This window comes from Bos mutus, unplaced genomic scaffold (assembly GCF_027580195.1).
Source record: "Bos mutus isolate GX-2022 unplaced genomic scaffold, NWIPB_WYAK_1.1 CTG200, whole genome shotgun sequence".
In the NCBI taxonomy this organism is placed as follows: Eukaryota; Metazoa; Chordata; class Mammalia; order Artiodactyla; family Bovidae; genus Bos; species Bos mutus.
The window spans coordinates 40249-67625 of record NW_027219453.1 but is presented as its reverse complement, the minus strand read 5'-3'; the positions used below and the strand labels follow the sequence as shown (position 1 = coordinate 67625).

Genomic DNA, 27377 nt, shown 5'->3' with positions numbered 1-27377 from the left:
CACTCAGACTCAACGTCCATCGAGTCAGTGATGCCATCCAGCCATCTCATCTTCTGTCATCCCCTTCTCCTCTTGCCCCCAATCCCTCCCAGCATCCAAGTCTTTTCCAATGAGTGAACTCTTCGCATGAGGTGGCCAAAGTACTGGAGTTTCAGCTTTAGCATCTTCCTTCCAAAGAAATCCCAGGGCTGATCTTCAGAATGGACTGGTTGGATCTCCTTGCAGTCCAAGCGACTCTCAAGAGTCTTCTCCAACACCACAGTTCAAAAACATCAATTCTTCGGCGCTCAGCCTTCTTCACAGTCCAACTCTCACATCCATACATGACCACAGGAAAAACCATAGCCTTGACTAGACGGACCGTTGTTGGCAAAGTAATGTCTCTGCTTTTGAATATGCTATCTAGGTTGGTCATAACTTTCCTTCCAAGGAGTAAACGTCTTTTAATTTCATGGCTGCAGTCACCATCTGCAGTGATTTTGGAGCCCAGAAAAATAAAGTCTGACACTGTTTCCACTGTTTCCCCATCTATTTCCCATGAAGTGATGGGACCAGATGCCATGATCTTTGTTTTCTGAATGCTGAGCTTTAAGCCAACTTTTTCACTCTCCACTTTTCACTTTCATCAAGAGGCTTTTTAGTTCCTCTTCACTTTCTGCCATAAAGGTGGTGTCATCTGCATATCTGAGGTTATTGATATTTCTCCCGGCAATCTTGATTCCAGCTTGTGTTTCTTCCAGTCCAGCATTTCTCATGATGTACTCTGCATATAGGTTAAATAAACAGGGTGACAGTATACAGCCTTGACGTACTCCTTTTCCTATTTGGAACCAGTCTGTTGTTCCATGTCCAGTTCTAACTGTTGCTTCCTGACCTGCATACAGATTTCTCAAGAGGCAGGTCAGGTGGTCTGGTATTCCCATCTCTTTCAGAATTTTCCACAGTTTATTGTGATCCACACAGTCAAAGGCTTTGGCATAGTCAATAAAACAGAAATAGATGCTTTTCTGGAACTCTCTTGCTTTTTCCATGATCCAGCGGATGTTGGCAATTTGATCTCTGGTTCCTCTGCCTTTTCTAAAACCAGCTTGAACATCAGGAAATTCACGGTTCACATACTGCTGAAGCCTGGCTTGGAGAATTTTGAACGTTACTTTACTAGCATGTGAGATGAGTGCAATTGTGTGGTAGTTTGAGCATTCTTTGGCATTGCCTTTCTTTGGGATTGGAATGAAAACTGACCTTTTCCAGTCCTGTGGCCACTGCTGAGTTTTCCAAATATGCTGGCATATTGAGTGCAGCACTTTGACAGCATCATCTTTCAGGATTTGGAATAGCTCAACTGGAATTCTATCACCTCCACTAGCTTTGTTCGTAGTGATGCTTTCTAAGGCCCACTTGACTTCACATTCCAGGATGTCTGGCTCAGTTGTATGGTAGGTAGTAAATGGTTAATTTTTTTTTTTTAACTGCCAAACTATTTTCCAAAGTAATTATACCATTTAACATCTGTTTTATCATTGTAGAAGTTATTCTACATCCTTGCTATAACTTGATTTTGTTTAAGTGTTTTAATAGATGCACAAGTGAAATATCTCATTGTGACTTGAATCTGAATTTCTCTGATGCCTAGGGATGCTGAATATCTTATTTTTCTTTCTTATTGTCAACTGTGTATTTTTTTTTTTTTTTTGATGAAGTGTCTTTTCAAGTCTTTGATCATTTTTTTTAAATTGTTGCTTATTTTCTCATTACTGAGTTTTGAGTTGTTTTTTATACATTCTTGATATGTTTCTCATTATATATATGCTTTGCATATATCTTCTAATATTTGTCTTTTCTATTTATTTATTTATTAAGAGTCTTTCAAAGAGGATGAGTTCTTAATTTTAATAATGTCCAAATTAGCAAGTTTTTCTTTTATGGATCTTGATTTTGATGTTTTATCTAAGAACATTCCTAACAAAAGGTCGCAAAGAATTTTTCTTTAGTTTTCTAGAAGTTTAGATTTTATACTAAGTCCATGAACTGCTTTGAGATTTAAAAAAGAAATAGTGCAAGGTATGTGTCAAAATCCGTGTCTTTGTATATGGATCCAATCATTCCAAGCACTATTTGTGGAAAAGACATCCTTTTCTATTGAAATTGCTTTGTAGCTTCATCATGTCTCAGTTGGTCATATATATGTGAATCTTTTTCTGGATTCTGTCCTTTCCCATTTATCTACTTATCTATCTGGATATCAGTATTGTATGTATTGGTTATTGTGGTTTCATAATATATCTTGAAATAAGTTAGTATTAAGTTTTCTATCTTTTATTCTTTTCCAAATTTGCTTTCACTATTCTATATCTTTTGAAGTCACATGTGCTGTTGTGCCTTGATTGACCTCATTATGATCTCTGTCCACATGGTCTTTTATTCATCTATCCTAAGCTTTCTGAATGGCTACTGGGTTCCAAGAAGGCAAATGAAAGCTGCAAGGTCCATATGCCCTGGAATTCACACATCACTTCAAACTTATTCTGTTGATCAAAGCAACTCACAAGGCCATCTCTAATTCAGAGGGTTGAAGAGTAGGCTACTGCTCATGTATAGGGGAGTGGCGTGTGTGCACAGCAGATGGAACAATGATTGACAGCCATTTTTGTACATGGTCAACCACATTTGGTTAAGTAGCAGGTTGATAATGTTCAAAAACCTGACAATACACTCTGCTGGAAAGATTAAGAGAAAAAAGACACTCTTACTGGAGTAGGTTGCCATTTTCTTCTGCAAGGGCTCTTCCTGACTCAGATTGAACCCACATCTTCCTCATTGCAAGCAGATTCTTTTATCCCTGAGCCATTAGGGAAGCCCCTATACATTGCTAGTAACAATCAAAAACGGTGCAATCACTATGAGGGAATTTCCAATATCTAGTAAAACTAGTATACAAATGCAGTTATTGTTTGACCAAGGTAATTGTGTTTCTAGTAATTAACCTTAAGATTTATTAATAGAATTAACCAACTAAAGAAGAAAGAAAAAATGAAAAGATTCTTTGATAATAATGCAACCATATCACAAGATCACATGTAGTTGGGATCCCAAAGTGAAAAGAGAGAAAGACTGAAATCTGACAGCTTAGGTAAAAATAAAAAATTTAGATGTTCAAAACTCTTGAAAAACTTCATGGTATAAAAAACAAGGAACGCTACATCTAGATACATCACAATCAAAAATTAACATAAATTGAAAATACTCAATGCAGTTAAAGGAGGCAGGGAAGAGAAATACAAATGTCCAAGTTAATAAAGACTCACGACTCTTCTATGAATTGTTAAGCATGCATTTTTATATTGCCTCAGGTAATAGTTAAACATAATTCATGACTCAAATTTGAAACTTATAAAAACTCAGGGGATGAATATTGTATAACTTCAGTGTAATCCTTTTCATGACTAGCAAAACTTGAAAAATCATTGGTGCCTTCAAATTACAACTATTATATTCCTGTTGAAAATAGATTTCATATTAATTAAAATGAGCCTGTAGCAAGGCTAGATTAGGTAGAAAAGGCTTTTATATCAGAAAAACTTGAGAAAAGCAAAAATGAAGAGAAGTAGAAGAAAGAGTGGCAGATAGGCAATGGTCATAGTGATTTAGCCCACGTGGGAAGAGGGTGAGGCTGGTAGAGACAGCTCTGTCCCTGGAGTCCTGATGTGCTTCCCTCAAGGGCTCCACAAAGGAAGATAAACAGCCCTACTCCTGACCATCACATAACAGATCTCCTGTCTGTCTGATACTATAATCTCAGCTGAAAGCTGGTGAGTGAATTCAATATCTGTTGAGTGGGTTGTTCCAGAATCAAGGAAGGACTGTGTGTGTGTGTTACTTGCTCTATCGTGTCCAACTCTGAGACCCCATGGACTAGCTCGCGCTAGGCTCCTCTGTCCATGAAATTCTTCAGGCAAGAATAATGGAGAGGGTTGCCATTCCCTTCTCTGGGAGATCTTCCCAACTTGGGGATTAAACACGTCGCCTGCATTGCAGCAGATTCTTTACCATTTGAGCCACCAGGAAAGACCCAGATAAGGACTGGGCCAGTGTCATGTCCCAGACAGGCCAGCAGGGACAGGACTCTTGGAGACTATTGATATATGTGGACAAGGAATGGTAAAGACCAGAGGTGCAGATCTGATTGGTTATAGCAGATGTGGGGAATGGAATCTGGAAAGGGATGTTGAGAGCATGTAGGGGCTAGATGAAGGATCCTGAAGTGTGGTAAATAATGAGAAACAATTCAATAAATGACAAGTATCCTAATAATTAGATGAGAGATGAGAAAACAGAAAACATATTTACTTAGACTATAGTCTCCTCTTGGAAAACTATGAAAGGAGCCCTGAGAATGGCAGGAGACTGTGGTCACCTACCCTGTACCAGACATTTTAAGGAGCTTTGAGGAAACAGTCAGGGAATCTTGAAAGATATGAGAACTAGGAGCCAATTTTCCTCCCCAGAATGATAAATCAGGGTCACTAAGAGGAGGAGCTGGAGTCGAAGAAATAATGAGCATAAAATATACCTTAGCCACTGAGACAGATATTTTAAGATATCCCTTAAATATTCTCAGAAACCCCAAGAAGAGGGTATTCATTGTTTGGCTCCATTTCTCTTCATTCTGTGAAAGGTAGATTGCCATGGCTGTCTTCTCAGAAGTATCATCTGGGTCCATTACACCTGGAACATTTTACAAAATTCATCTACTTACATATCCACATTCTCTCAAATCATCTGTCTAAATAGGACTCAGGCACCTGGTATGATGCCTGAAATATAGTCACTGCTCAAAATGTACTTGTTGAATGATTAAGCTCATGGATGAAGAAAAGTGTTTAGTAGGAAGTAATTGATGAAATCATATATTCATTTCTATCAACTGAAGAATATTCCACGTACCAACTACTGCAACCCCCTGCCCTCCAGCAATAAATTCTTTCTTTTTCCAATTTCATTTATTTCTAAGTTTAGCCCTTTAAAGTGGGAACATCAGGGGTGCCTCATCTCTGCCATGGAAACCCTGTCTATGTAACCCTTTAAAACTTTCATGACTCCCTTCACAAGTAAGCAAACTGTAGATAGTGAAGTTAGAAGATCTAAATTCATTTCTATCAATTGTTGATTGTGAAATTTGACAGGTGATTCATAGTCTCTGAGTCTCACTTTTCTTAGGTGTGAAACAGAGATAACATCCACTTCTAGAGTGGATTTCTACTCCCTACATAAAGAATACATAACATTAACCTGCATACTACAATCCCTGGTATAAAACAATGCTTAATAAATATCAGTGACTTTTTGTGGCTTTATTATATTTAGATCCATTCTACTTCTGGAATATGAATAACCTTTTAGCACCAGACTCTTCAGTCAAATACTAATAAACTTTCACGGGTAATCATTCTAAACTAGTATAATCGTAAACTCCTTGCTTCAAGACATCTAATGGCTACTCCCCATGTAAAAGATGGAGTCTAAGTGTAAGTTGTGATCAAGGCCTTTAACAATCATGGATATCTGCCTGTACAACCCCCTATGAAAATCTTAAGTGCCTGTTACTATGTGCTGGAAGTGTTCCAGGAGCTTCCTTTATTGCAGTAATCTGTATATTTACCTTGTGTTGTGCTATCATATGTCTCACTTCTCATTCATAATTTATGATAAGCTCATCATTTCAAGGTCAAGTTCAAGTGTCAATATGTTCACGGGTTTATCAGACATAAATACTGATTTCTTCCTTGTACTTAAATTTTCTCTTTGAAAGAGAAATACATATAATAGCATCTCTTTATTTAGTTGGAGGTAAGTGTAGTTGGCTATCACTCAATGGCGTGCAGACCATATTCTTTCACCCTTGCCTATTTCCTATGATTTGCATGTTCAAAAAAGATGGAGAGTGTGAGATAGGCCAAAAGCTCCTGGTATATTTGTCACAAAGTGTGTTTGTATGGTGGTGGTTGTTTAGTTGCTAAGTCGTGTCTGACTCTTGCGACTCCTTGGACTGTAGCCTGCCGGACTCCTCTGTCAATGGAATTCTCCAGGCAACAATACTGGAAAGTGTTTGTATGATCCCTCTTAATAAATATATTAAAGAATATATATTTTCCTCGATCTCTGTGAATAAGAAGTGTAGTCCCATGTCATCTGCTCCAGGTATGACTGCTTCTAACCACAGCAGTGTTAGCCACACAGTCTTCCACTTGCTGGGCATCCCTGGCCTTGAGGACCAGCACATGTGGATCTCCATCCCGTTCTTCATTTCCTATGTCATCGCCCTGCTTGGGAACAGCCTGCTCATCTTCATTATCTTCATGGAACGGAGTCTCCATGAACCCATGTACCTCTTCCTCTGCATGCTGGCTGGAGCAGACCTTGTCCTCTCCACATGCACAGTCCCTCAGGCCTTGGCCATTTTCTGGTTCAATATGAAGGAGATCTCCCTGGATCGCTGCATCACTCAACTTTTCTTCATCCATTCCACCTTCATCTCTGAGTCAGGGATCTTGCTAATGATGGCATTTGACCGCTACATTGCCATATGCTACCCTCTGAGATACACCACTATTCTTACACACACACTAATTGGGAAAATCGGTGTGATTGCCTTTCTGAGAAGTTATTGTACAATTTTCCCCATAATATTTCTTTTGAAAAGGTTGACTTTTTGCCAAAATAATGTCATTCCACACACCTATTGTGAACATATTGGCTTGGCCAAATATGCTTGTAATGACATTCGAGTGAACATCTGGTATGGGTTTTCTATCCTCATGTTAACAGTGGTCTTAGATGTCCTATTAATTTTTGTTTCTTACATTCTGATTCTCCATGCTGTCTTCCACATCCCTTCCCAAGATGCTCGTCACAAGGCTCTCAACACGTGTGGCTCCCATGTCTGCATCATCATTCTCTTTTATGGGCCTGGAATCTTCACAATCCTTACTCAGAGGTTTGGCCGCCACATTCCACCTCATATCCACATCTTGTTGGCTAATGTCTGCATGCTTGCTCCACCTATGCTGAACCCCATCATTTATGGGATCAAGACCAAGCAAATCTGGGAGCAGGTAGCCCATGTGTTGTTTATAAAGCAGAAAAAACTTTGGCACAAGATGTGAGTTTTCAGAATCTCTAGCTATCTGTGAAGAAGTCTATGGAAGTGGTGGGAGGGATCAGCTGAAACACTAGGAAATAGCTCAGTGAGTCCTGTCTGAGAACAAATTCACCCCGAGATTGCAGAATTTAGTTTACTGTTGTCAAAACAACCTGGCAGAGTGAAGCCATGTTTGACTAAGTAAGCAACCTCCTTCAAAGACCCTGAAACAGGACGGATTGATTTTCAGAAGTCATCTATAATTAATAACACTATAGTATAATCTTCAGAATTAGATGAAGGGAGAATAGTGCTCTAGCTTGGGATTTTGCTCAGCTACACCTAACTGAGTTTCTCCCGCTCTGAAACAAACCTCTTTTACATACAAACCTCTGTGCCTCAGTGTCTCTCATTCATAACATTCTTAGAATCAGTGATTCCAGGATTTTACAGTTATTCCTATTATATCATAATTTATATCCTATCGACATGCATGTCTATAATAAGAGGATGTAAAGATATGTGTGTTTCATATTTTGTAGAACAACTCTTGAGGAGACTGAGGAGATTGAGAATGATCTGAGAAAAATAGCATATTGTACATAGTTCTATTTTAATACATATTTGACTAAAATCTATAGTTTTTGTAGAAAATGTTAGAAAAAAGAAAAACATGAAATGAAACTCATGGACTCATAAACTAAACAGCCCTCAAGCAATTTTATCATTAAAATTTTTTCCAAAGTTGTACATCTGTATCTATATATTTATATATCTATGTCTGTCTCCATCTATATCTAAATCTATATCTTAATCTGTGTCTGTACTTTATTTCCTTCTGAATCTATTTTTAGTTTTATCCATCCTTGTGCTATAAGGAAATATTATGATACATGTATAGATGTATAGATTATGTATGATACTATATACATGGTCTATAACTTATCTTTTTTTCTGGCAGAACATTGCTGATACTGGGAAAAAAAGTCAACAAAAAGCTTGACTTTTTGCCAAAATAATGTCATTCCACACTCCTATTGTGAACATATTGGCTTGGCCAAGTATGCTTGTAATGACATTTGAGTGAACATCTGGTATGGGGGTTTTCAATCCTCATGTTAACAGTGGTCTTTGATGTCCTATTAATTTGCAAGGTTTATGAATTTATAAATTCATTACTATCTTTATATAGTATTTCATTGCAGGGTTTTACAATAACTTATTTAACCAAGCATTCCCTTTTTAAATCCTTTTATCTGGTATTTTGACTATATATTCACAAATTTAAGTCTCATTCAATTTGTTATTTAAGTACACAGTCCAGGTGTGTTCTAAATTATTTTAAGTATTGTCTTTTAATATAAAATGCAAATGCTCAATGTAAGACAGTTGGGAAACAGCAAAAATGTTTTTAAAAATTCCTAGTCTGGAGAGAACCAATGATAGCTTTTCTTTATGTTATCCCACCTTACATTCTTTGTTCCATGGATATGTAATTCATACATTTTCAATATTATTGGATATTTAGAGCTTTCCATTTTTAACTGTATATACAAGACTTCTCTGAACATATCTAAGCTTGCTCTGATCTTTCAATTTTTATTTTAGGAATAAAGTCTCAGAAATGCTGTTGTGGATTGGATTTTTAATGAATCCTATAAAATTACTCCCAGAAAAGATTCATAATGTATCTTTCTGCACTAATAATGAGGCTGAGTAAGAACAAAAGAATAAAAAAGATATTGTACTATAATTTTAATTTCTTTTTAATTGCTATTGAGATTAAACCTCTGTTGGAGAGTCATACTTCATCTTATGAAGTAATGATAGCTACCATTTGTTGATGACTGTGTTACAGCTCCATGCTAAGCATGTTGGACATTACCTCACATTGTCTTCATTTGGACCCCTTAAAACAGTATTACAGATGAGGAAATGGAAGTCTACTAGGGAAATGGCAAAGGCAGGAACAAATCTTCTTCTTTTGTCAAATCTCTGAAATGGTTCTGATTGTTTCTGCTTTTGCCCATTGAAGTCTTGAAAACTCTATGTTGTCCTTATTGCTCTTTATTATTTTTTACAAATAACATAATACTCTGTGTTTTCACTGTCACATTTTGAGTATTTGCCTCTTTTTAGTTTATTGTTAATATTTTTATAAACTTTTAAATATTAATAGCTGTGTGTAAGCCTTTTCTCTTGTTTCTTTTTTTTATTGGTTACTCACAGGAAATTCTCCTTAAGCTTGAAAGCTTTGAGCCTTTGAGTATTATTCACATCTGTCTACTTTCACCTCCTCATCCTTAAATTAGGATTATTTAATCAAAATTATGAAGTTCATATGAAGATTAAATAGGCTAATATATGTAAAGTGTCTAGAATGGTGTCAGGCATATAGTGTTATATGCATTTGATGTATAATAATAATTATTATATTTTTGTTTGTCTTTAGATATCTTTATTTCACATTCAGCAATTTTTTAAAAAAGGTTTTTATTCTGAAGTAATTTTAGATTAATTATCATTAATAAATAATTAAATGTAAGATTTTATTTTTCTAGAGTAAATGCTCAAGCACACAATTCTGTGTTGTAGGATAAGTTTGTGTTTATTTTTATAAGAAGACACCAGACTGTTTTCCTGAGTGGCTCCATTTTAATATATCCCCACCAGCCGTGTATGAATGATTCAGATCTTCCGTTTCCTCATCAACATTTGGTGTCATCACTATTTTTTACTTCAGTTAGTTTGTTTTTCATTGTAGTTTTAATTTGCATATTTCTAAATGTTGATGATGTACATTTTTCATGCTCTTGTTTGTCATCTGAATGCTCCTCTTTAGTGAGATGTCAGTTCATGTGTTTTGCCTGTTGTTGTTTTTTTTTAATTTTTATTTATTTATTTAGGGCTCTCCCAGGTCTTAGCTGTGGCACATGGGATATTCGATCTCCATTGCAGCATGTAGTATCTTTGGTTGCAGCACGAAAATTCTTAGTTGCAGCATATGGGATCTACTGCCCTGGTCAGGGATTAAACCTGGGCCCCCTGCCTTGGGAGCATGGAGTCTTAGCCACTGGACCATCAGGGAAGTCCCATTGCCTGTTTTTTAACTGGATTCTTTTTTTCTTTTTAACTGTTAAGTTTAGGGAGTGTTTTGTTTTTTTTTTTAATATAATTTAAATAAAAGGCATTTGTCACATGTGTGGTTTGCAGATAGATTTTCCCAGCCTGCAGCTTGTCTTTTCATCTTAACAGAGACTTTTTCAGAGTAAATGTTTCTAATTTTTAAAACTTCTTAAATTTTTTTAAGTTGATAAGTCTAATTTATTAATTTTTGCTTTTCTGAGTTCGGCTTTTGGTGTCACCTGAAAACTCTTTACCTAGTTCTAGTTTCTAGGGATTTTCTTTCTTACAAAATTTTTCTAAATGTTTTATGAATATTTATTTTATATTTAAGTCATTGACCAACTTTGAATTAATTTTTTTATAAGGGGTTAAATTTGGGTCAAGACTCATTTATTTATTTTTTTCCTTTGGATGTTCATTGCTTCTTGGTTAATGTAGCCAAATATTAAACTTTAACATGAAGTACAGTGACAGTTTTTCTTTAATTGTTTTAAATATTTTAAGTATTTTTTTTATTTCTTTCCTTATAAATTTTGGAATATGTGTATCTATATCTACAAAAATTCTTGCTGAGATTTTGATAGAATTTTATTAAATATGTATATATATTCTGTAAAAATTGATACCTGATCTCCCTTATTTTGAGTCTTCAAATTCATAAGTCTGTTATGCCTCTCCATTTATATGCTTCCTTTTATTTTTTATCAGCACTTCCTAATTTTCAGCATACATATCCTATCCATAGTTTTCTAACTTTATACCTATGTACTTTTTTCTTTTGCTCCAAGTGTTATTTGGATGTAAAAAACAGCATATGTCAGCGTGAAACAGAGGTCATAACTACTAATCTATTTATCTAACTCTATAACTTGTTGTCTATTGATTTTATTCTAGTTTTCGTTATCTAAATGAAAAAGGAATAATCAATTTTTTAAAAGTAGTCAAAGGATAGGTCCACTTATAATGGATACAGAAATTTTTGCAAGAAAGTTGTTAAAATTTCAACAATTTGGGGGACTCTCTCTCTGCGTTGGATTTGTCCTTCGTCTCTAAGTATGAGTCAGAAGATGGGAAAGGGCAGAAGGGATATTACACCTTGGAAAGCAGTTTCCAAAGGTCGCATTTTTTCTTATGTAATGTGTTTTCCAAGAGTACAGGAGAACCCAGGACTTCCTCAATGAATACAGCACAAAAAATTAGCCTAGGGACTTCTCTTGTGGTGCAGTGGATAAGAATCTGCCTGCCAATGCAGGGGACACAGTTTCGATCCCCGGTCCAGTAAGGTTCCACATGCTGCAGAGCAACTAAGCCCATGTGCCACAACTATTGAGTCCATGCTCTAGAGCCCATGAGTCACAACTGCTGAGTCCGCATACTGTAACTACTGAAGCCCATGCACCTAGAACCTGTGCTCTGCAAGAAGAGCTACCACAAAAGCCTGTGCACTAAAATGAAGAGTAGCCCCCACTCACTGCAACTAGAAGAAGCCCCACACAACACAAAGATCCAGTGTAACCAAAAATAAAATAAATAAATTTTAAAAAGGGATTAAAAAAAATTAGTCCTTTAATTGTATTTCCTCAATAAAGCTAAATAAATAGATAAATAAATAAAAATTTTCATGGAGACATAGTGTTCTAGGATTATCCTGTGCCCAAGAAGGTGGGAGACTTTTGATAGGGACTTCTCTGCTCAAGGTTGTTCCCACCAGGTGTGGTTTCAACTCCCATCTCCTAGGAGATGGTGTAATGCTTTTGGGGAGCAAGTCGAACACTGGACAGGAAGGGTTGATTCAAATTGGTTGATTGGGGGACTTTCCTGGTAGTCCAGTGGTTAAGACTCTGTACTCCCAAAGCAGGTGGCCCAGGTTCGATCCCTGGTCAGGGGACTAGATACTGCGTACCACAATGAAGATTGAAGATCCCACATGCCACAACTAAGATATATCACAGCCAAATAAATATTTGTTTTAAATGGTAGAATGATTGAGGGCCTGTGCACAATTATGAAAGTGGTGGAGACCCTCCACTTCTAGCTGGTCTAGGAAACAGAGATGGCTAAACAGAATTTCTCAACCTCGGCATTTTGGACAGAACACTGTTGTGGGAGTGATCCTGTGCATTATAGAATGGTTGGCTGTATCCCTGGTCTCTGTCCACTAGATGGCAGAAGCATCCCCCACAACCAAATTTGTCACAGAGGCCAAAGGCCCCTCCCCTCTTGAGAACCTCTGGGTTAAAGCATTACTCTCTCCCCAGTGGCCCTAAGGGACAGCTGCCAACTTGGCCCAGAGTTCCTCCCCTCTTCCTCTTCCTGCCAGGCCAAGATTTCACTTTCGTTTCTCTGCCAGCTCCTCATAAGAAACTGCTTCATGCAGACTGAGCCCTATTTGGTGAGTGAATTCTGACCTTGATTGCCCCTGCTTTTCTTCACCACTGAAACCAAGAGTCTTCTCTGGAAGCTGAAGGTGTGTGGGGAGGTTTGTGGAGGCACAGAGGGCGGGAGACTCTGGAAGGAAAGTACTAGGCTTAATTGGATGAGTTTAGATTGTGGCCCAGGCTTGCACTGAAGGTCAAAAAAGCCAACTTGCAGGCTTCCTGCTGAGTGCAGACAGATGGCAGCTCTGAGTCTAGAGAAGGAACCGCCTGGAAAGAAGTGAGTGTGAAAGAGGCAGAGGGCCTTGCTTGCTTCCTGGAGGAGCACTTATTTCTCCAGGCTGAGTCCATCCGCATCTCTTTCCTACACCATAGCTTTGATTGTCTACCTTCCTGAGAGGAAATAGAATCCTCTCTCTGTGTGTCTCTCTGTGTGTTTATCTTTCTGTGTGTGTGTGTGTGTCTCTCTCTCATAAAGAGATGAACAGAAAATCTACTCACCTCCACCTCCTCAGAAGAAAACCTGGTGAAGGAGGTCCTTGTTTTCCAACTGTGTGAAGCCCCAGCTTCTTGTATGGAGCATGAGACAGAACGGAGCCTTGGGAACATGGCCAGGGGCAATGTTGAAGTTGATCCTTTCGCCCTCCTCCTAGCACCACTGAGGGGCTGTCTGTAGCCGTCCTGACATCCCCTCAGCTTCTGTCCTGCCTGAGGATGGCAGGTTGGATGTTATGACAATTGCCCACCTCTGTGGCTTCCACTTATCATGTGTCCCGCTGAGGTCCAGTCTCAGGAATCTGCTTGCACTTCCCTGAATAGACCTGCTACTCTCTCTTCAGTAGTCTCTGCTGCCTTGGAGCTTTTCTTCCTTCTTCTTCCGCTTAGGCACACCTTTGCAGTGATTGTTCCCTCAATTACTTATTATTTACAATAGACCACTAATTAATAAGGAGTTGATTATTGCTCAGAAGGAGCCCAAAGACTCAGTGGTCTTGCCAAGAAGTTTGCTCTTATCGATTTACACTAAGGATGTCCCATCTTAAGCTCGCATTTCACAGTGATTGATATCTTTCTTTATTGTTATTATCCTATCTTATTTTTTTAATTTTAAAATTTATTTTATTGAAGTGTAGTTGATTTACAATGTTGTGTTAATTTCTGCTAGGCAGAAAAGTGATCCAGTTATACATATATATTATTTTTTATATGCTTTTCCATTAGGTTTATCATAGGATATTGAGTATAGTTCCCTGTGCCATAGAGTGGGACCTTAATGTCCATTTATAGAAGAATGGATAAAGAAGCTGTGCTACATATACACAAGGATTGATATCTTACTTACATTCTGATACATGGCCTCTCTGTTCTGTGTGCCTACTTTTCAGAAGTCATTGTTACTGCCTTTCTGTGAGTCTATGCCTTACTCTTGAATAGGATCCACTTCTCCCCAGATAACAACTGTCTTCTCAGGGTCAAAAATAAGGTGCAATAAATAGAAGGAAAATAGAATTATTCATTTATTTTTAAGATGTAGTTCATAGGAACTAAAGTAGGCTGCTGGTTTTAAAAGTACAATGAATATCCATTCAACATACAATAAATGTTAAATACATATAGTAGCTTACATTAGAGCTGGGAAGAGATTGTAAACAAACAAACTAAATGTAGTATATAAGAAGATGATTAATATTATGGAGGAACATTTTTTAAATGTTGACTCAGGCTGAGGGATCTGCAAAGACCCAGTAAAGGTCTTGCAATTTTAAGTAGTGCTCTTAAAGCCTCATTGATTTATTTTTTACAAATTTTGGTCACACCCTGTGGCATGTAGGACCTAGGTTCCCCAACCAGAGATCGAACTTGCATCTCTTGCATTGGAAGGTGGAGTCAACCACTGGACCAATAGTGAAGTCCCAAAGGTCTCATTGTGAAAAGAAAATTGAGCACAATCTTACGAATGTGAGAGACTTAAAGGCCTGCTTTTCTCATTGGCAGTTCCTGACTCAGGAAACCCAGAGAAGTGTCTGGGATGTTGTCCAGAAGCTCCTAGGGCCATCCTTCCCTGCACTCCACTTTCTAGACACACTTTCATTTTACTGTCTAATCTGCAGAGAAGCATAGAGTTTACAATATCATGAATCCAGATATTAGGAGAAGACTCAAGTGTAGGAGGCATTCATTTGACACCATTACAACTCTCTGACCTGGGAATTCTATCAGGTAGATACTTCTTGTATTCCCTTCTCCATGTCCCTGAAAAATGGCTGCTGGGCTCTTGGGGTCATTCTTGGGTCTTGGTTGGGTCACTGCTCATGTTTGGGGGCTCTGGCTCCTCTGCATCTTTCTCCTTTTGCAGCCATTTATGGTGGCATCCACTTTGACATCAGTTCCTTGCAGCCAAACTCTAAACAGGAGATCCAAAGCCCCACAGTAGAATGCATGTTCTACTCTTCCCTCCTCTGTAGACTCTTAGTGTTTCTCAGTATTGAGTGGATTCTCAATAGAATGAAAACATATCATGCCAATGTTGGCTCATAGCTTCAGTTGTACAGTGCCATATTATGTAAACCTCTGGTCTTGCCAGTTATCAGAGCCTGATCTGACACATAGTCACTGCAGCCAGGAGTTAACAACATATGGCCTTTAGACAATTTTCAGTATCTCTACCATTGGCTAGATTATACCCACCAGCTTTACTTCTCACCAGGTTCACTTCATGGATGATTGGTGAAGTGGACAGATTTCTAGACCTAAATTTATCTCCATGCAGCTTTCATTATGCCCCTCTCCCCGATTCTTTAGAGAAAGAGTAAGTTTATAGCTTATGAATCCCTCAGATCTTTGTTTCAATATCAAACCTTTGCAACTGTATTCATTTCCTAGGACTGTCACAACGAAAAATGGATCACAAATTGGGTTGTTCAAGGAATAGAAATTTATTTTCTCATAGTTCAGGAGGCTAGAAGTCCAAAATCAAAGTGGTGGTAGACTTGTTTCTTTTCTGTAGGCTCCAAGGAGGAATCCATTGCATGTTCACCTCCTGTTTCTGGTGGCTTTCAGAAATCCTAGTCATTTCTTGCCTCGTGGCTGCACTACTCCAATCTCTGCCACCATCGCCACATGGCCTTCTTTCCAGCATGTCTGTGTGCCCTCTCGTCTTCTTAAAGGATATTGGTCATTGTGTTTATAGCCCACTTTGTATCAGTATAATCTCATCTCAACTTGATTACATCTGCAAAGACCTTGTTTTCAAATAAGCTCACATTCAAGCAAGTGAATGTATCTGCATAGGAGACAAAAAAACCCATCATAGCAAGTTCCAAGATATTAATATCTACTGAGATATTCCTTTATTTTTATTTCTGTAATTTTTTGCTTCATAGTTCCTTGTACTGAGTCCAGGTTCTGAGAGTCAGCATCGCCATGCTACCACTCGCATCGCCATGCTACCACTCTGTGACAGGACCTCTGATGACCACTAGCACTAGTTTCAGGGTTGGTTTGCCATTCCCACTCACGTATCTTAGCAGGGCAGAAGCCAACCAGGTTCACTTAGCCTAGCAGGGGCACAGAGGAGAAGAGACCCAGAAGTCAGTATGGCCGCCTCTGGTGGGCTCTGCATGAGGGGCCATATTGTAATATAGTAGGTACATCGTCTCTCTCTTCAGGTCATTTGCAAGAGAACAAGATCAGGTGGATATGTATGAAACTAACGTAGTTTAAGTAAGTTTTATGCCAGCAGATTGATTACCTTGTAAGAACCAGAAGCATAGCTTACAGGATCCTATAGGTGACCCTATAAGAGTCACAACTTCTTTGACGAAGCTGAGGTCTCTGTTTACTAAAAATAACAAAAATAAAGAACAGGAGAAGGTAATGCCAATGTCTTCCTTCTTACAGGAAGTAAAGACTTAAGCCTGATGATAATCCTTCATTCCCATGTACACAATCTCTAACTCCCAAGCCTCTCATTTTTTCTCATCTCTCACTCTCTTCTGCTTCTCTCCATTGTTTCCATCAACTTGCCCTACAAACTTCCATCACTGAACCTCTGCTCTTTGGAAGGAGACTTCACATCATGTAGGAATTGTAAAATTTCTGGTCCCTTCTGGGTTCTTGCCATTCTGAAAGCCTAGCAGCTCTCTGTATACCAGTCAGGCTGACATTTTAAAGCAGGTCAAAGATGCCGTGCCTTTCACTAACAGGACATTCACATAGGTGACTCCTTTTCTCTAAAATATTTTTTTCCTCTCATTTCATATTCCCTTCTCATCATTCAACTTTCGATTAAAATCTTACTTATTCAGCAGCAATATCTTCGATATTCTCCTATTTGGAAAATTATTTGATTTCTCAAAACTATGTACCTCTAGGTTTATCACACCCACCAGGCCTCTGAAAGAAGACCCTGAAGACACTATGAGTGAAGTGAGTGAAGTCGCTCAGTTGTGTCTGACTCCTTGGGACCCCATCAGGCTCCTCCAGGCAAGAATACTGGAGTGGGTTGCCATTTCCTTCTCCAGGAGATCTTCCCACCCCAGGGATTGAACTTGGGTCTCCCGTATTCACTTTACTGTCTGAGCCACCAGGGAAGTCACCCCAATTCAACTTATTGATTTCAATGATCTTTGTAAGTCACTTGATTCTATTTATGCATCTGAATAAAAGGAATACTCATTTCACAAGGATTTTTGTATGCAAAATAAATAGGTTGAAGTGACTTATAAATTCTAACTGGCTAGACAATTGTTACAAATAGCTGTGAAAAGAAGAGAAGTAAAAGGCAAAGGAGAAAAGGAAAGATATACCCATTTGAATGCAGACTTCCAAAGAATAGCAAGGAGAGATAAGAAAGCCTTCCTCCTAGATCAGTGCAAAGAAATAGAGGAAAACAATAGAATGGGAAAGACTAGAGATCTCTTCAAGAAAATCAGAGATACCGAAGGAACATTTCATGCAAAGATGGGCTCAATAAAGGACAAAAATGGTATGGACTTAACAGAAGCAGAAGATATTAAGAAGAAGTGACAAGAATACCCAGAAGAACTATACAAAAAAGATCTTCATGACCCAGATAATCACGATGGTGTGATCAGTGACCTAGAGCCAGACATCCTGGAATGTGAAGTCAAGTGGGCCTTAGAAAGCATCACTACGAACAAAGCTAGTGGAGGTGATGGAATTCCAATTGAGCTATTCCAAATCCTAAAGGATGATGCTATGAAAATGCTGCACTCAATATGCCAGCAAATTTGGAAAACTCAGCAGTGGCCACAGGACTGGAAAAGGTCAATTTTCATTCCAATCCCAAAGAAAGGCAATGCCAAAGAATGCTCAAACTACCCCACAATTGCACTCATCTCACATACTAGTAAAATAATGCTCAAAATTCTCCAAGCTAGGCTTCAACAGTATGTAAACCGTGACCTTCCAGATGTTCAAGTTGGAGTTAGAAAAGGCAGAGGAACCAGAGATCAAATTGGCAACATCCGTTGGATCATGGAAAAAGCAAGAGAGTTCCAGAAGAACATCTACTTCTGTTTTATTGACTATGCCAAAGCCTTTGACTGTGTGGATCACAACAAACTCTGGAAAATTCTTAAAGATATGCTAATACAAGACCACCTGACCTGCCTCTTGAGAAATCTGTATGCAGGTCAGGAAGCAACAGTTAGAACTGGACATGGAACAACAGACTGGTTCCAAATCGGGAAAGGAGTATATCAAGGCTGTATGTTGTCACCCTGCTTATTTTACTTATATGCAAGTACATCATGAGAAATGCTGGGCTGGATGAAGCACAAGCTGGAATCAAGATTGCTGGGAGAAATATCAATAACGTCAGATATGCAGATGACACCACTCTTATGGCAGAAAGTGAAGAACTAAACAGCCTCTTGATGAAAGTGAAAGAGGAGAGTGAAAAAGTTGGCTTAAAGCTCAACATTCAGAAAACTGAATTAAGACCATGGCATCTGGTCCCATCACTTCATGGCCAATAGATGCAGAAACAATGGAAACAGTGAGAGGCTTTATTTCTGGGGCTCCAAAATCATTGCAGATGGTGACTGCAGCCATGAAATTAAAGGACACTTACTTCTAGGAAGATAAGTTATAACCAGCCTAGACAGCATATTAAAAAGCAGAGACATTACTTTGCCAACAAAGGTCCATCTAGTCAAAGCTATGGTTTTTCAAGTAGTCATGTATGGATGTGAGAGTTGGACTATAAAGAAAGCTGAGCACCAAAGAATTGATGCTTTTGAACTGTGGTGTTGGAGAAGACTCTTGAGAGTCCCTTCGACTGCAAGCAGATCTCACTTGTCCATCCTAAAGGAAATCAGTCCCGAACATTCATTGGAAGGACTGATGCTGAAGTTGAAACTCCAATACTTTGGCTACCTGATGCAAAGAACTCACTCCTTGGAAAAGACTCTGATGCTGGGAAAGATTGAAGGTGGAAGAAGAATGGGGACGACAGAGGATGAGATGGTTGGATGGCATCACCGACTCAATGGGCATGAGTTTGAGTAGACTCCAGCAGTTGGTTATGGACAGGGAGGCCTGGTGTGCTGCAGTCCCTGGAGTCACAAATAGTCAGATCCAACTAAGCAACTGAACTGAACTGAGACAATTTTTAGTCATAAAATTACTTTCCTTTTATAATGTTTACTCTGTCTGTGTGTGTCTCTGGGGAGTGAGTGTAAGTATGTGGGAGGACTCCTTATGGAAAGGTATATTGGGAGAGACAGATGGGAAAATTGATTGATTGATCCATAGATAAATCTTTACTGGAAAACTATCTGTGCTCCTAAAGCTCACCTATAGGAGAACAGCTAATTAATGGAAAGAAAAGAGGAAATGCTGATTTTTTTTTTTTAAAGGTCTAATTTCCTCTGGAGAAGTGAGAAGATCCTTTATGTATTCAGCAAACATCATGTTCCCTGTGCTAGGCATTAGGGATACAGCAGTGAATAAAAACAAGTGCCTAATCTACACAGATTGCATTTTTGGAGTAGGATACTTCAAGAAAGGTATCATATATTATACAGTGATAATAAGAAAAAGATGGTAAGTGCATACCAAGTGATGTATTGATGCTTGTGCTGTAGATGAGTTAATCACATAAGGCCCTGCAAAGGAGAGGCCATGTAAGGAGGGAGTCAGATGAAGCATAACAGGAAGTCATGCAAATATCAAGTCATGCAAAAACAAACTGCAAAAGCCCTGAGGCATTAGTGGATTTCTCAGGCCATTAATTCCATTTGTTCTTTCTTGTTCTTCTGTATTTCAGTCTTAACCAGTTTTTAATATCTGCATGATTGAAATCTTTTTTATCTATGCCAGTCTTACATATCTCTTTTCAATCTGCCCATCCATCCCAGAATCCTTAAGCAAGAAGAGCTCCAGAAGTTTGGATAGGAGGAAGCCAGGGAGCAGCTGCTATGGCTTTAAATACTGTGATGAACCTACAGGAAGAGGTATCCTGTCCCATCTGCAGGGAGCTTTTAACAGAACCCCTAAGTCTAGGCTGTGGTCACAGCTTCTGCCAGACTTGCATCACTAACAAGGAGACAGACATCAGCCTAGGAGGGGACAGCAGCTGTCCTGTGTGTGGTACGCGGTACTCACTTGGAAACCTGTGGCCTAATCTGCACCTGGCCAACATAGTGGAGAGACTCAGAAAGGTCAAGCTGAGCCCAGAGGAGGGGCAGAAGACAGGTCTCTGTGTGTACCATGAAGAGAAACTCCTACTCTTCTGTAAGGAAGACAGAAAAGTCATTTGTCGTCTTTGTGAACGATCTCAGGAGCACCATGGTCACCACACATTCCTCATGGAAGAGGCAGTCAAGGAAAGTCAGGTAGGACCCAGGATGGAAATTAGTACTTGGTGGAAAATCTCACCTTTTCATTTTCTCTGTTTGGCACCATAGTAGTGAGCTCTATAATCTCTGATGTATGTCTCTTAATGGTATGCTCAACTTCCAATGTCTGAAGGACATTTCTGTGTTTTTCTTTAGTTACATAAAGGAGGAGCCAAAAGTATAGACTCTTGGCTGAAAGTGAGAGGTTTTCTTCTTTTGTCTCTTTCGTTGTATTGATTGGCAATTCCTTCACCAGATTAGCTCTAGTTGCTGAGATTAGCTCTCAGCAGAATGGGTGCTGTTGAAGATTGTGGATTGGATATAGAAAGAGTGTCAATAAGAAAAAAGGACATTCCTTGCAAGAGCAGAATCAATAATTACTCTAAAAAAAAAAGAGAGAGAGAGAATTGGCAAGGATAGTGACTTTCACCACTTAGGAATAAACAATGCATTTACCATTTCAGATTTTCTTCTGTCTCATGTCATCAATTTTAATGATGAGATTCAAATTGGTTTCCATAAACTGGTCTCTTCTGAGATCAGCATGGTTTCTTCCCTGTTTATTCTCTGTCCAGGTCCTGAAAAAGCCCAAAGTTTGATGCTGATGTAGTTCCTCCCTTATAGGAGATGCTCCAGGCAGCTCTGACGAGGCTGAGGAAGGAGCAGCAGAAGGCTGAGAAGTTGGAAGCTGACATCAGAGAAGAGAGAACTTCCTGGAAGGTGGGAGGAGACTCTTCCCAATGCATTTCTGAGTTAGGAGTCAGCACAACTGTCTCTCCTCCTGTCCTAATCATTAGGAAGCCCCTTCCTCTTATCGCCTGGCATTAAATGAGTCCAGGTGCCATTTTATTTGTTCTCTCCTTTGTCCTTTCCCTGTGGGAAGTAGGGTCTAGAGAGTGGATATGTTTCAAACATACACAGAGTTTTGGAATTCAACATGAAGACTGACTTTATGGTGAGTCTGTGTTGTTGTGCTCAGTTGCTTTAGTCGTGTCTGACTCTTTGCAACCCTATGGACTGTAGCCTGCCAGGCTCCTCTGTTCATGAGATTCTCCAGGCAAGAATACTGGAATGGGTTGCCATTCCCTTCACAGGGGATTTTCCTATCTCAGGGACTGAACCCAAGTCTCCTGCATTGCACACATGTTCTTTGCCACTGAGCCACCAGGGAAGCCCTCTATGGTGAAGAAGCCTGGAGAATTCTGTCTTCCATTCCACCTGCAAGCCTCTGACACCTTCAATGGAAGACAATGGCAAAAGACTGAGCTTTTTCTCAAGGTTCAAACTTAGGGACTGTAGTAATACAGGGAGGCATGAATGTCTAGGACAGCTATCCAGAACTCAGACCTCACTCAGACTTTACATTTTGGCCCAGGGTTGGCAGATAAGATTGTCTGAGACCTTTTTGATTTGTACTGAGGGAAAATAATAGAAAAAAAAAAAACTGAGCTTTCCCCAAAATTGCTTGCCTACTTTAACTCCCCTCCTGGTAAGAAGCCCCTGAAAAATATTTTCCTGGCTCTTAATCCCTTACACAGTAGACTCCCCAGCTGACAAATTCATTCCCTCTCCCCCTTGTCTAACCTTACAGTATCAGATTCAGACTGAGAGACAAAGGATACAAACAGAGTTTAATCAGCTTAGAAGCATCCTAGACAGTGAGGAGCGAAGAGAATTGCAGAAATTGGAGGAAGAGGAGAAGAAGACCCTGGATAGCTTGGCTGTGGCTGAGGCTGAGCTGGTTCAGCAGGGCGAGCTGCTGAAGGAACTCATCTCAGATCTGGAGCGCCGCAGTGAATGGTCAACTGTGGAGCTGCTGCAGGTGAGGAGGGCCATCCAACCTGCGGTTCTGAACCCGTGTCAGTTACCTTCTCATCTGTGTCCTTGAGTTCTAATCCTGTTGTTGTCACTAAGAGGCTCTTTTGAAATATTTATCAAGCTTATTTTCACTCATATTGATGGCTTTTCTAATGTTAAAGCAACATGGCATTTCTGGGATAAATTCAAGTTAACTATGATGTATAATGGGCTTCCCAGGTGGCACTAGTGGTAAAGAACCTGCCTGCCAATGCAGGAGACATAATAGATCTGGGTTTGATCTTGGGAATGGCAACCTACTCCAATATTCTTGCCTGGAGAATCCCATGGACAGAGGAGCCTGGGAGGCTACAGTCCATAGAGTCGGAAAGAGTCAGATATGACTGAATCGACTTAGTATGCATGGGCGCATGATGTATATAAAATATAAAAGATTATATATTTTGCTGGATTAAATTTTCTAGTGTTTCATTGAAAAAGTTTCATGTCTATATTCATAAGGGATATTAGCCTGTAGTTTACTTTTCTTGTAATGTCTTTGTCTCATTTTAGTATCAGAATAGTATTGGCCTCATGGAATGAGTTGGGAAGTGTTTCCTTATCTTCTGTTTTTTGGAAGAATTTGTGAAGTATTTGTACTATTTTGTCTTTAAAACTATCAGAATTCACCAGTGAAGCCATCTAGAACTGGACTTTCCTTTACAGGAAGTTTTTGGTTTCCAGTCCAATCTCTACATGTTTTAGGTCTATTCAGTTTTTCTATTTCTCTCTGAATCAGTGTGGATAGTTTCTGTGTTTGAAGGAATTTGTCCATTTAATTTGCACTATCTAATTTGTTGGTCTATAATTTTTCATAGCCTTTATAATCTTTTAATTTCTGTTAATTCAGTAGTACCGTCTCTTCTCTAATTCTTGTTTTAGTAATTTGCCTTCTATGTATTTTTTTCTTGAGATATCTAGCTAAAGAGTTATCTATTTTATTGATTTTTTCAAATAATTTCAAATAACTTTGACTGCTCTGTTTTTCTCTATAGTTTTCCTATTCTTTGTTTCCTTAATCCTGCTGTTTTATTTCTTCTCCTTGACTTGTGTTTTCTCTCTTCCTCCTAGGACATGAGTGGAATCATGAAATGGTGCGTATGGGTGATCAGGAGTCATGCTCATGTGGTATGAAGAAAGGTTGGTAGCCATAAGAGTTATCTGGTCAATCAGAATGAAAAATCTCCCCAAACAATGAAATTTTGATGTAGTATTATTTTAAATTGTGGTCATAGATGAGGATTTTAGTGTTCTATATTTTTTGAGAATGATCCAGATTCTATGTTAATGAATCCGGTAGTTGGAATTCACAGAGTTAGGGTCTATAAGGGTAAAGAGGATAAAGGATTTTACTGTTAGACTCCTGTGACTTCACTCATTTATTTCACCCTCTGTTCTTCTTTGGTTTCTTTATTTCACTGGTGCTTGTGTTAGCACATGGGCCTTGTCAAGCCCTAAAATAGTTATGCGGGTCAGCTTTAAAGAGGAAAAAAAAATGTTTTGTTTTGTTTTAAATTTTGCCTACATAGAAGTAGAGTGGGACTACATCATTCCACAAGCAGACCTGAGCCTTGAGGTTATTGGTTTTGACTCTGGTGGCAATAATTAATCTTTTCCAAGTCACACATTTTAAAAACTTACACAGGAAAGTGTAGTCTTTGTGTCTAAAGTTTGCTGATCCATCTAGCAGCACCAAATTCTTTACAAACACATGAAGTTCTAACCATTTTCAGTTCAGTAGTCGTAACTTCTCCTTTGCCAGAAGTTTTTAACTTTTTCCCAGAACTCCTAAAAATCTCCAGTGTTGTTTGTGGGCCACACCCCTGGAAGTAAAGCTTTGAACCAGGGCACGGGCTTATCAGCTTTCCAAAAATAGACCCATACCACAGTCAGGATCTGTAGCCTCCCTACTGATCTGCTTGGGAATGTCCATCTGGGAGACCCATTAATGGTGTATGATGACTTTTCCATATTAGTACCATTTTAGAGGTAGCAAAGGGTTTCCCTGGTGATTCAGACAGTAAAAGAATCCATCTGCAATGCAGGAGACCTGGGTTGGGAAGACTCTGGAGGAAAGCATGGAGGAATACTCACTCCAGTATTCTTGCCTGGAGAATCCCCATGGACAGAAGAGCCTGATGGGCTACAGTCAATGGGGTCGCAAAGATTCGGACATGACTGAGCAACTAAGCACAGCACAGCACAGCACAGCACAACACAGAGGTAGCAAAAGCCTTTCCTAAACAGTATTTCACCTAGTTTCATATTCATTCCATGAAGTATCAAAAGAAGGGTTAATATATTCCATTTCTAGAAGGAGACAGCTTTTTATTTTACTTTTTTAAGTGAAGGTGTTCTTCCTAAGTGGGCAGGTAGACATGAGCACATTTCTTTTGGCTGCAGTGTCAGAGCATTCACTTCTCCCCTCCTTGGGTTTCTCAGGGAGGAAGGTTTAAGTGCATCAGTGCATGGAAGGAGAGGAAGGCAGTGGTATTAAAAGGATGGAATGTAAGAGATGTAGGGTCAACATTTATGTCATCTCCAGGAGTGAGATCTGGACACTGAAGAAGCCAAAAACGGTTTCCAAGAAACTGAAGAATGTATTCCGTGTTCCAGATCTGCGTGGAATGCTGCACACGTTTAAAGGTGTGGAAGCCAGGGCAGGAGTGTGGATATGGGATTCTTGTGGTGCCAGGGACTAAATTTTGGCACAAGTTGGGGTTGAAAGAAGGAGGGTGTTCAGAGAAGGGGTATTGCTGAAGAGGATGTGGTTATATAAAAGGGAGAATGGCTAGGTTTCTGGTTCATCCTCTCATTCACCACTTCATAGCTTCACAGTGGTCCTACCCCTTACCCCACCCTAGAAAAGAAGTAGGTATCAGTGCTTAGTCACTTGCATCAATCAACATCATTGAATCTTTTATCATTTCAGACCTAACACGCGTCCAGTGCCACTGGGGTAAGAAGATTTATCGGGTCTTCAAATTACTGTGTTCTGACCCCATTTCCGAAGTTTGCAGTTTCAATTAGATTTGGTCATAGCCCCATGTGTTCACCTCCTGATACATGCATATAATATGTCACTCTAATGTTTGAACCCCTTTCCCCAGTCCATCAACACAAGTTCTTCACAGTCAATTGCCAAGTTCCCTCTTCACAATGTCACTGGATAAGCTTACCCTATATTTGTTATATGTTTTGATTTTTTTTTTTCCTCTGCAGTGGACATCACATTGAATCCATTCAACCTAAATTTGAATCTTGTCCTTTCAGAAGATCAGAGACAAGTGCTATCTGTGCCAATATGGCCTGTTAAGTATTATAATTATGGTATCTTGAGCTGCCAATATTTCTCCTCAGGGAAACACTACTGGGAAATAGATGTATCCAAGAAGAATGCCTGGATCCTAGGGGTATACTGTCGAATACGCTCCTGTAATATAAAGTTTGCTGTTCAACAAAGCACGAGTTATGAAAATGCTTACTCCATATACAGACCTCAATTTGGTTACTGGGTTATAGGGTTAAAGGATAAATTTAGATATGAAGCCTTTGAGGACTCTTCCAGCACTCATCCTGACTCAAGAGTCTTAACTCTTTCCATGACTGTTCCTCCCCGTCATGTTGGTGTTTTTCTAGACTATGAAGCAGGCACTGTCTCATTTTTCAATGTCACAAACCATGGGTCACTCATCTATAAGTTCTCTAAGTGCAACTTTTCTCGGAATGCCTATCCATATTTCAATCCTTGGGACTGTCCGGCTCCCATGACACTGTGCCCTCCAAGTTCGTGAAACTTTTGTTCCCGCTCCCACTTCTTATAGTGACCCTTGCCTTGGATTTCATCTTCTATACCTGAGCCGATCTGTGCCATTCACACCATCTCTTCCTTCCAGTCTCCCATCTCTACTTTAGAACTTGTGCTCATCTTTGGGATGCAGAGTGCATCTGCTTTGAGTTAGCAGACATGCTTAATTACCCATTGACTCTCTTTTGTATTCTCAAAGAGAGACCTCTAATCCCTTCTAAATAAAAAAACAGTAATGGTATAACGTCTTTGCCCTCATAATCCTCCATAAATTTCTTTTTTGACCACCAACCTAAAGAAACATGGCAAAGCCTGTCTGCCTCCATCTATGATATCCAGGACAATCTACAATCACTCCCCACCCACTACCATCAACTAAGTATTTGAGCGAATGTCTGTTGCCCAGGACACACTCAGTTTATCAAAGGGTCATGGAAAGGAAAACACAAGCAATATCTGTACACAGAATAATAATTTTATGTTCAGAGTGTTGGAGTTCTAATCCTGTCTTGACTTTACAAGGTGTGTAATGATGAAAAATTTCTGAGCTTCTTTTTCCTTAAGTACAAACTAGGGTTTAAAACTGTGCCTAACTCTTAAGATCATTGTGTAAAACTAAATGTCAGTGTAAAACAACTATTTAAGTGTCCTGCACAATTTAATAAAGATTTACTCTATGATTACGGAAAAGTATAAGCTGTGTCAATGTTCTGTGTACATATTTGTGCCCTTCAGATGAACAATAATGGACCTATCAAGTCTCATTTTTCAAGTTCCCAGACTTGGCTGGCAAGACCACTCCAGTTCCCATCTTGTTTTACAGAACTTTTTTATACTGAGGCTGCTCTATATGGGACCATTTTTAACCTCCTTTACTGGAAATGGGTCAGAAAAGTATAAAAGTATGAGTTTCTGAAACCTATCTAGCAGAGGAAGCCATGTTTAGGGATAGCTGTTCTTATTAAGGATAGCCTTTTGATTTTCAGGCCTTTCTGTTATGGTAAAACACAGTACAGGGCTTCCCAGTTGGCACAGTGGTAAAGAATCCACCCTTTTGATCCACCTAAAGATCGAATGCTCGTTCGATTTCTGGGTTGGGAAGATCCCCTGGAGGAGGAAATGGCAACTCAATCCAGTATTCTTGCTTTAAAATTTACACAGACAGAGGAGCCTGGTGGGCTACAGTCCATGGAGTCAAAAAGAGTCAG

At 39.2% G+C, this 27377-nt stretch overlaps 2 protein-coding genes across 6 annotated transcripts; both read left to right on the top strand.

Moving 5' to 3' along the window:
• The first annotated feature begins 6200 nt into the window (after positions 1-6200).
• Positions 6201-7163, top strand: LOC102276959 (olfactory receptor 52B4-like). Its single transcript, XM_005906888.2, has one exon. It carries the CDS (start codon positions 6201-6203, stop codon positions 7161-7163), a length of 963 nt encoding a protein of 320 aa, XP_005906950.1.
• A 5377-nt stretch (positions 7164-12540) lies between these two features.
• TRIM34 (tripartite motif containing 34) lies at positions 12541-27156 on the top strand. 5 transcript variants are annotated; one of them, XM_070366740.1, is made up of 9 exons: positions 12632-12656; positions 17013-17067; positions 20025-20501; positions 21129-21224; positions 22096-22326; positions 23433-23455; positions 24907-25007; positions 25294-25320; positions 25584-26884. In XM_070366740.1, exons 3-9 carry the CDS (start codon positions 20085-20087, stop codon positions 26153-26155), a joined length of 1467 nt encoding a protein of 488 aa, XP_070222841.1. In that variant the 5' UTR covers positions 12632-12656; positions 17013-17067; positions 20025-20084; the 3' UTR covers positions 26156-26884. The 5 variants fall into 5 exon arrangements, with proteins under 5 accessions (XP_070222840.1, XP_005906941.2, XP_070222843.1 ...); XM_070366739.1 differs by lacking the exon at positions 17013-17067 and having other exon boundaries at positions 12541-12656; XM_005906879.3 differs by lacking the exon at positions 17013-17067 and having other exon boundaries at positions 12618-12731.
• Positions 27157-27377: the final 221 nt, after the last annotated feature.